Genomic DNA, 10244 nt, shown 5'->3' on the forward strand with positions numbered 1-10244 from the left:
GAAAGAGTGCACTAACTTCGAGGTGTTACCTGTCATGAAACACCAGGCCTGAGGTACGTACTTCACTGCAGCAGATGAACAGGTTAGGAAGTTCCAGTGCTGTTGACATGACACTTGCAGCCTAGAAAGAAGTCTGGCTGAGAATAAAATACAGCATTTCTTAGTCTCTTCTGCACTCTCTTCTTGCCTACTAAAATAAGTGTTATAGGAGTGAATTTAGGTCTTGACCTTAATAATCACATTTAATTGCTACCCACACAGATGACACCTGTCCTTATAAAAGGACATGCCAGTTATCAACTGGTGTGGTAACTTAGCTTCTAGCTTTTAAAAAGGTAAAGAAGTTTAAAAGTAAGTGTATGGAAGAACTACTGTTGTAATGACTAAGCACAGCAGCTGTCCTACTTTCACTTCTCTCTCAGTATTCACGTGAGTTCATTCGTCTGTCTTCTGTGCCTGTAAGACAGTAACTTCAGCTACATCAGATCTACCTGAAATTGAGATAACTATTACAGAATTTATTTTCTGAAAGTGTTCCAGTACGAGTTACAGTAATCCAGTAGGATCAGTGATCAAGCAGGGTTTATGGGATGATGATACTTTCTCAGGCATCTTTCCCATAGTTTCCTGTGCGGGTTTCATTTGCCTCTCTGGTGTGCTCAGAATGATGTACTGTTTGATCAATGCTATTTACAGCAATGTTTGCTGCAAATAAACTAACAGTTTCACACAGTGGAAGTGATATTTAAAGTTGAATGGTATGGGCTGCAACTGTGGCACTAGTTATTCTTTATATATTGCAGATTCTCATGACCGCAGCAGGGCTGGCAGGTTTCAATGTGAGTTTACATTTTGAAATACCAATGGGCCGCTGCCATAGAAGAAACACTGGCTTACCACACCGGCTCAGTCAGCTTTAAAACCAAACCACAGACCTTTTTATGCAAAAAGTAAGAGTTTGTGGTGTTCTCTACCATAACTCCTGAGTTTATTCTGATGGTGTCGAACTTCTACATTGGTCTTAGGATCTGAAAATGCTTGTGAAAAAACTTCATTTATGTTTCTGCGACAAGAGTTGCCTGTGAGATTGGCAAACATAATGAAGGAAATAAGCCTGCTTCCAGACAACCTTCTAAGAACACCTTCAGTTCAGCTGGTGCAGAGCTGGTAAGAACAGTGTCATTTCATACCTTTTAGGGTGACCTTCTGTATATACACAAGTTGAAGGAACTAATTCTCTTCTATAGAAAGAATATTTCATGTGCTTGTTATGTGAATGCTACTTATTCAGACTAAGTATGGCAATGTAACATAAATCAGAAACTAGATTTGCAGACTTGGGAAAAAAAACCTTTGAGAGCAATTAGAGAACCACAAGGGAATTAAAAATCATTACGTATTGCAGATAGTCATATAGGAGAATTCAGTAAAAACAAAAATCCACCCGAGCAATGTTTCATAGGGGACTTGACTAAAAGGAAGAAGCTAGCTGAAGGAACCATCAGAAGCAAGCTAATGCACAAAAAGATTGCATGAGATATAGATAGTAGCTATCATTTAAAAGACAGGTTATAGCAGACTGAGAGTAAAGGTGTAGAAAATACGAAGAGCGAGCCATAGGAAGCTCCAAAAGCGAAAATATATAAAATGACAAAAAGAATATGAGGGTATTGAAATAAATAAAATGTCCTTTGAAAAATAAAATTTGCTTTCAAGTAAGGAACTTAGACATAAGCGTAAGTTTTTGTACAGTGAAAGCAATACAGAGAGATTGCTTGACCATTGCTTAAGGCACACGGGTATCTGGAAAGGCTTTTACAGTTATGAGAACAGAAAATCTGCCAGTGAGTAAGTGGATTAATTAGATCACTGAATATAAAAAGAGCGATCAATGAAGATGAAGGCTCTTACTGAAACACAAATGCTTAAGTTCTCATGATACTAAATGACACTGATCAAATGGTAAATGAATTCCGCTTGGACAAATGCAAAGTAGAGCACAGAAAGGAACCTCTTCTCCCTGGATGCTTGTGAGTTCACACGGGAAAAGAAATTTTGATGCTACTGGCGATATTTTTCTGATTACGTAGCTGATGGGCAAGAAGGCAAATAGTGTTAGGAACTAAGTAACAAATGGAGAGGAATATAATTGTGCCACTGTGTTAGCCCATTATTCCTCTGAACTGCACGCAGTGTTAGTCACTCCATCCGGAACAGAAGAGACCAAGACGGATAATCAGAGGGTTGGAACAATTTCTACGTGAGGAGAAACCAAATAGAATTCTTCAGCTTGGAAAATACATATCTAAGGAAAGAGATGGCAGAAATAAATTACAAACAAGCTGGGAAGATTTTCTAATAACAGGAACTCGCTGGGGCTGCAAATAAGTGATCACCTACTGGGTTTAAAACACAAGGAGGATATTTTATGCATTCTAATTAAATTGTGGAATTTGTTGTTCTGGAAATTTTGGAAGAAAACAAGATTAATAGATTCAAAAGGATCTAACAAAATTCTCAGGGGATGGGTCAGTGGGATGTATCAAAAGCAATGATTTGGAAACAAACAACCTTAGAAGAACAAGGTTGAAAGACCATAAATTGCTAATGAAAGGGATATGAGGAGGCACATTAAAATGGGTCTTTTCCCTGTTTCTTTCATTTAAAGGTATGTCCAAAGTCTTGAGGAGATCCTCGACTTTAAGGACAAAAGCTCAGAAGATTCAGGGGCTATTCAAAGGTAAGGATTTGCTGGCACTTACGTTAACATTATGTAGAAGGACTGGCAAGAAAACAGCTCAAGAAAAACTTCAGCTATCTCCAGTCTTTACATAAAGAACTGCAGTAACAACACCCCCTGTCCCTACAGGAGGATACATTAAAACTTGAAACAAAGAACTTTTATGCCATATCATTCTGGTCAGCGCTTTTTTGTTACAATGAAGAAGCTTATAAATATGCTGAAGTTGACCAGATGTTAACCAATAGCTTGCTTGTAATGTTGGAAGTGATGTATGGAACTTTTCACCTGTAGAGTAGGTTTGGTCATCACTGGGTGACTGTAAGTGCCACTTGACAGGCAAGAGATGATCTGCAAGGAAATGGCTGGCAGAGTTTTTTCTTTTTCTTGGCAGTAATCAAGATAATGACATAGTTTATAAATAATCAGTAACGGTTGATTGGTTCAACGCGAGTCACTTGAAATACGCTGTAAAGACTGACCTCTCGTCTTATTGCCACAGGCAGACCTGTGGTATTTCTGTATGTAATGGTCTTTGTTTCTGTAGACGGATGCTCTTTGCCAGAGTATTAAATTCACTTGAAATACTAATAATGTATTAATTCTAGTTTTACAGATACTGTGATAAAAATCCGGAATCGACACAATGATGTAATTCCTACGATGGCTCAAGGAGTAATAGAGTACAAGGAAGGCTTTGGCATTGATCCAGTCACCTCACAGAACGTGCAGTATTTTTTAGACCGTTTCTACATGAGTCGTATTTCAATTAGAATGCTCCTTAATCAACACTGTAAGTGCCATTGTTGAAAGGAGGGGAAATGATACCTGTACTATGTCAGTATATTTTCCGTTCATTTTTAAGCATACTTAAACCAAGCATACTTAAATGCTTCCTGGGAGTACACTATCTGACTTGATATTTATAAACTCATTCCTAATACAATTTTAAAAATATTTATTAGTAGTAGGCTTTCAAGTAGTGAAGGTTGAAATTGCCTTTAAATTTCTATTTAGCGAAACTGAAGATACAAACTAAAATTATAAAATTATATTGGTTTAAAATAATATTTTCTTTTTTGGCAGCTTTACTGTTTGGTGGGAAAATTAATCCAGCTCATCCAAAACACATCGGAAGCATTGATCCTAGCTGCAATGTTGTTGAAGTTATTAGAGGTAAATCCAGCAGATAAGAACAAGAATCCTGAAAACTTACTTACAGGAATGTCTGTTCTGAAAGCCAGTACATATCTTGATATTCATATACTGTTCCTTCCTACCGGGAGCAGAAGTTTTTGTTTAAAGTGTAATACAGTTTTGTCACTTTTCCCTATAAACTGAATTTTAGGAAAATAGAAAAGCTCCCTGACAGTGCAGACAGCTTTCAATTGTTGTTTTTCTTCTTGGCAAACTGTAAAGGAAAAAAAAAGGTGGAGGGAGATATGTAACTTTCCGTGTTTTTATTATAGATGGTTATGAAAGCGCCAAGAGCCTTTGTGATTTGTATTACATGAGCTCTCCAGAACTCAGCCTTGAAGAGTTGAATAGTAAGTGAATATGGGACTCTCTTGAACGTAGTGATGGTGTCTTCTGAAGTACCTGGTGGTGAAATGTTCTCCTTCCACTTTTCATATAGTTCATGTGTTCTCTGTATCTACTGTCATAAGTAGTGTTTTGTTTTATTTTTAATCTGGCAGAAGGCTCTTCCTGTTCCTTTCTGTAATTAGAAAACTGAAATCACTAGAAAAGTTTTTGACACTACAGCTGTTGATGGATTTTAACAGCCTCCTTCCCTCCCTAAAGTTTCTTGTATGTCTTCACCCTACACTGTCTAGTGCATCTCACCCTCTGCATTTCTTGTGACACTTTTAAGATTTATACTAAACATTCCAATCTAATTTATCATGCTTATTCAGGTATTGTGTTCTTGTAATTAGATATAGTACACTCACATCATGGTAAAAATTGTTTGGCTGTGTCTTGACAAAACAGTTTACAACTGTGTTGCGAAGAACTCAGAGGTCAGCTGTTGTCCTCACAGTCCTGTGGAATGCTAGGATAGCGCTTTGGACACTACTCACTAGAGTACTTTTCAAGATACTAAATGCCAAGTTCAGATACATGTACAAAAAACAGCAGTCAAAAATTGCTTCCACTAGGAATCGTGAAAGCCAAAGCGCAACCACAGTAACTTGGCGTATGAAGCTGAAGGCAAAGAAAATGTGGCCTTGATTACACAATCTTTTCTTCCTACTGTACAAAACCTGTCATTCTGTGTCTATGTTAAGGGTTTACCTCTCTCCATCTTTGGAGCATTGTACTAAAAACATTTGCAGGAAACTAGTCACGCTAGCTAATTCTCTGTACTTGAGGGGTCATTTATGACTGGCTCATGTATGTGCTCCAGAAGCCAGAACAAATAGTTCAGTTTTTATTAAAGGAGTGACCTTTTACTCAATGAATTGTGAAGGTGAGTTAAACCTGATCCAGGGCAAACGCACATTCCTTGCCCACAGCTGAGAGTGGAGACCATTATTGTAAACCCCCAGGGATGGGATCTAGAGGTGGAGGCATGGAGGGAAGTAGCTAACTTGAGAACAGGAACAAGTCCTATTTCCCCCCTGCCCTTTTTATTTTTGCTGGGTACATAATTTGTTCTAGATCTTTTGATATCACTAGTCTTCCACATTTATGTTCATAAAGCACTGGTCACTAATACAGTCTGATGGGACACTGTTGAACTGAAGAACTTTAAGAACCTTCTGATTGAATGAACATGTTCCCATGATGTATCTTCTAGAATTTATGCTTTAAAAAAAGATTGAAAACTATACCAGTTCCATAGACAGAACTGTCTTAAGTAATTTTTATGAAGTTTTCTTGTTAGAAATGAGCTAGTATCTAAATGAATCTGAGAACAGGCTGTGCTGTAGTAACTATGTAGTGCATTAGAGGATCATAAGACAATTCAGGTTCGGAGAGACCTCAGAATGTTTCTAGCCTGACCTTCTGTTTGAGGCAGGGTTACTCAGGGTGTTATCCAGATTGATCTTGCAAATCCACCACAGATGACAACTGCATAACATCTCTGGGCTACCTGTTTCAGTGCTTAACTCTCATGGTAAAGGTTTTTCTCTATATCCAGTCTGCATCTCTGGCATTTCACCTTAAATTCACTGTTCTTATTCTCCCACCACCTGAAGAGCCTGACTATCTTCACGATAACCTCCTAACAGGTAACAGAAAGCAACTATTATATGTCCTAATCAGTGATGCCACAGTGGGTTTTAAGATGAATTTCTAAAGCAGTAAGCACATTGGAAAATCTTGAGTATGACTTGATTAACGTACAACTTTTCAAAAGATTTCTGTTCAAATTTTCCTTCTCTTATAATTCCTCTCAACAATACAAATACGCATTTTGAGTTACCGAAGGAATGAATAAAAGATACCTAGTTTGCTATTTAATTATTTAAGACTTTCTTTTCTTCAGCTAAATCACCAGGACAGCCCATGCAAGTGGTGTATGTACCATCACATCTCTATCACATGGTTTTCGAACTTTTCAAGGTCTGTGCACTTACTATTACACAATTCTGTCATACATCTTTGACTTTTTGAACCAATTCTAGATAGCAGTGTGTTTTTGCAAGTGCAAACCTCTTGCTATTTGACTGCAGAAAGATACCTAAATTGCACTATTTAGACAAACAGTAACTGCATGGAAAATTAACAGCTTTGGAAGATGTTATTTCCTTGCCTAGCTACTGAATACATCTTACACCTTCTGATTAACAGCTTTGTCAAAAAAATCTTAAAATGTGTGAAGTCATTAATTAAAAAAGCAAGTGTGAATAAGATAAACAATTTTTGGACATCTTCAAATCTGGTGTGAAGTGTAACATGTCCTATAGAGCTTTGCTCAAGCAGTTCAATCCTTATTTGTGTTGTATTGCACGCACTATGCATTACAAAGAATTCTATAAATAAAACTGTACATTAATAGATTCAGATGTTGTTCTAAAAAAACTAAACATTTGAATTCTGAGTATTCTAATAAACTATATAAACACTTATAAATAAACCAGAAATGTATATTAAAAATATTGTAAAACAACATACATTTGTCCTAATTCTGAAATATGTGATTTTTAAGATAATATACAAAGTGGTAAGAACAGGATTTAAGTTGTATTTGAAAATTGCAGAATGCAATGAGAGCCACCATGGAACATAATGCTGATCGCTGCATTTATCCTCCAATTCATGTGCATGTCACTTTGGGAAATGAGGATTTAACTGTGAAGGTACTCACTTTTTAAATCATTTTGAAGGTTATATGGATGTTTTTTTTTTTTCCCTGTTAAAGGCAGCATATTACTAAATTCAGCTGATGATCTGGTTCCAATAATAGATTGTATGTATGTGATGATGTAGTATGTCAGTAACAAGACCATTATGGAATTCCACATACTGCATTGGTAGGAAATTCACAGAGAGGTTGCACAGTCACACTGCTGGCTCCGCAACAGAATTCTGAGCTTTTGTCTCATTCCTGTCTTGCCTAGCTTATAAGCAGCCCTGACTAAAAATGAGGAATATCTTTTATCACGTACAAAATGCTGATACTACCATTGTATAATGAGAGAGTTATACAGGTGTGAAACAACTGGAAAAAAAAGGAAATAAACATTGTATATAGCATGCAAATCAAACCTCCCTAAAGTACAGTTTGCAGAGTAATTTCTTCTTTTTCTGTATAACATCCATGCTGGATTTCAAAAACCAACTGCAAGCAGTGGTTTCTTACTAAACTATGGTAAAACACCTTTTCTGACTTAGTCCTTCAGTAATAGGCTTTAATAAATTGTATTTATTTTAATGGTAGTATTCCCGAGGAAAAAAGATAAAAATACACAGAACCTGGCATTCATGAAAAGGTACTCCTGACAAAATTGAGTTATGAACAAGATAAAAGCAATGCACAGTGTAAGCAGAATATTTTTGCTTCTAAGAGATTATGAATGCTTCATATGGTAGTATTTAAATGGTTCGGATAAGGGATGAAAGGGAAGGCTTCATCTCTCTCTGATCACTGCTGTAGCTGAAAGATGAGAATTTAAGAAAACCCTTAATTGAATAGGGCCAACTTTGTATTATGTTTTTCCTGCACTTTCTCTGGATCATTGGTTGAGAAAAGCTGTCTTTTATAAAAATGTATGCAGGGACATAATGCTATGTGTTATTTCTTGTTCCAGATGACTGATCGTGGTGGAGGTGTTCCTATGAGGAAAATTGACAGGCTATTCAACTACATGTATTCCACAGCGCCACGTCCACGTGTTGAGACGTCACGAGCTACACCTTTGGTATGTCACAAAAGAAACCATTTAGCCAAAGCTATGAAGTACTGACTTCATAACTGCAATGAGTATCACCATTTGAATGTTACAGCTTAATTCAAGTGGTTTTCTAAAAATAACTGGAAAATTGCATAAGATCCTGAAATACTAAAAATTATTTAGATTTGCTCAAGATTCTGCTTTCCTCTACCAATTACAACAAAGAGCACTTAGATACTTACTGCAATAAGAACAGGACTCTGAATTCTTGTTGTGGCCACTGAATGAAAGGAAAAATTCTAACAATGATTTCATATCAAGTCTATAGTTTCATTTGTACTGTATAGTCAGTTTATCATCCCCCAGCAAGGATGAAGGTACATAGATGTGACAGGGCATATGGACAGTCTCCTTTGGGCTTGTGTGAACTTAACAGATGTACAAGAAGTAAAGCCTTAGCCCTCGGTAAGCAGTTTTGAAGAACTTTCCTGTATTTAGCGTTCTACATGTAGATGACTATGCAACTCACTAAACAGTAGAATTTACAGAGAAGTATTGTGTATCTTCATTGAGAGGTTACTTATTAACATTTAGTAGGGGAAAAAAAAATGTTATACTTAACATTTCAGGGCTATGTCCTGCTACTGCTGATAGAGCTTGCTAGAATTTTAGTGTAAGCTACAAATTCATCAGCATTGCTTCTTGCACCTTTGTATATATACTGATGATGAAAGAACAGAGTACTCAATGTTCTTCAGATTAGCAGCTAAGGCCTAAGACAGACTCAGTACCGTTTTTCTCTAATGGTGTCGTGTAGTCTTGAAAAAGTAATACAAGAAGACTTAGCCAGGAGCCCTGTCTGAGAAAGGAATAAAACATTTTTCTCATAATCACAATCATCCATGCATTCTTCCATTTCTGGGATATGTAACAGAGGGTCCATAATACTTAACAGTTGAACTTCTCTTACTGTCAAACGTCATGCTTAGTTGGTCTGTTCACCTATCAGGTTAAAACAGAAAACACCACTGACTGATGCCATTAATGAAAATACACTTTTTCTCCTGGATCAGGCTGGATTTGGTTATGGCTTACCCATATCACGTCTGTATGCACAGTATTTCCAAGGAGACCTGAAACTGTATTCCTTAGAAGGCTATGGTACAGATGCAGTTATTTACATAAAGGTATGATGTAACACTTTACCATTTGAAATTTATCAGCGACTCTAACTGCTAATGGAATGCTAATGCTTGTTCTGTTACTATAGCTTTGGTTAAAAGGAATCATCAGCTACAGTCTTCTCTACTTGCAGGCCTTATCAACAGAATCAATTGAAAGACTCCCTGTTTATAACAAAGCAGCCTGGAAACATTATAAAGCAAACCACGAAGCAGACGACTGGTGTGTGCCAAGCAGTGAGCCAAAGGACATGACCACTTTTCGCAGTATATAGCTTTTTCCTCAACAGTTCATAAGAACGAGCTGTGTTTGTAAAGGGAATTCAAAAGAGCTGATTTACACCAAGATGCTGAGCCACAGTTGATACGTGAAAGTAATTTTAAGTGGAGTAACACTTAAAGGTTTAGCGTAATTACTCTTTTCTGGAATTTTAAAAAACCAACCAACCAAACCCCAAGAAACACCCTAAACCTGTACATACTTCTAAATTTTAAGTGAGAAGGTCACACTTAAATTTGTTCTGCTTTCTTTTTATGACTACTTGCAATAGCTACGTTCAGGTTTTATAGGGATCAATGCAATCTATATCACATCTGGTGAGAAATGTATCAATTCATTAACTCATTAAATGTATGAATTAATTGTTTTAATAGTTCTAATAACATTTTAATAAAAATTGTTTTAATAGATGAATTATTGAAAAAGCTCACCAGAGCATTTTCCCATTACACATTATTACACATTAATGAAAAACTCATGTAAGAAATATTGAGGAGCTCATTTCTATACCTTTGCACCTGTATAGCTCTTAATCATTTTAAGCATGCTGAAGCCTAGTTTTGCAAAGTTAGATATGTTGCCTACATCAAGTTTTTTTGCAGCTGTAGAAATCACACTTAGGTCTGTAGGAATTAAAAAATCCTGTCATTTCTAGCTGCTACCACTGGTATAATTTATCTCAGGTATGTGGTATCAGTCAT

General features: G+C 36.6%; 1 protein-coding gene across 1 annotated transcript; it reads left to right on the forward strand.

The window, feature by feature from the left end:
• The first annotated feature begins 1022 nt into the window (after nucleotides 1-1022).
• LOC104499221 ([Pyruvate dehydrogenase (acetyl-transferring)] kinase isozyme 1, mitochondrial) lies at nucleotides 1023-9538 on the forward strand. Its single transcript, XM_010142700.1, has 10 exons — nucleotides 1023-1167; nucleotides 2669-2740; nucleotides 3349-3533; nucleotides 3827-3916; nucleotides 4210-4287; nucleotides 6234-6310; nucleotides 6949-7047; nucleotides 7999-8109; nucleotides 9156-9269; nucleotides 9398-9538. Exons 1-10 carry the CDS (start codon nucleotides 1058-1060, stop codon nucleotides 9536-9538), a joined length of 1077 nt encoding a protein of 358 aa, XP_010141002.1. The 5' UTR covers nucleotides 1023-1057.
• The last annotated feature ends 706 nt before the right edge of the window (nucleotides 9539-10244 follow it).

Source organism: Buceros rhinoceros, unplaced genomic scaffold, assembly GCF_000710305.1.
Source record: "Buceros rhinoceros silvestris isolate BGI_N320 unplaced genomic scaffold, ASM71030v1 scaffold6449, whole genome shotgun sequence".
Classification (NCBI taxonomy): domain Eukaryota; kingdom Metazoa; phylum Chordata; class Aves; order Bucerotiformes; family Bucerotidae; genus Buceros; species Buceros rhinoceros.

What these genes read in the sequence shown, in the direction of transcription:
- LOC104499221 (XM_010142700.1), top strand. Translation starts at nt 1,058, where the DNA reads ATGTTTCTGCGACAAGAGTTGCCTGTGAGATTGGCAAACATAATGAAG. An exon ending in AATGCTCCTTAATCAACACT is followed by an intron (nt 3,534 to 3,826) that starts GTAAGTGCCATT and finishes CTTTTTTGGCAG; the next exon opens with CTTTACTGTTTGGTGGGAAA. An exon ending in CGTCACGAGCTACACCTTTG is followed by an intron (nt 8,110 to 9,155) that starts GTATGTCACAAA and finishes CTCCTGGATCAG; the next exon opens with GCTGGATTTGGTTATGGCTT.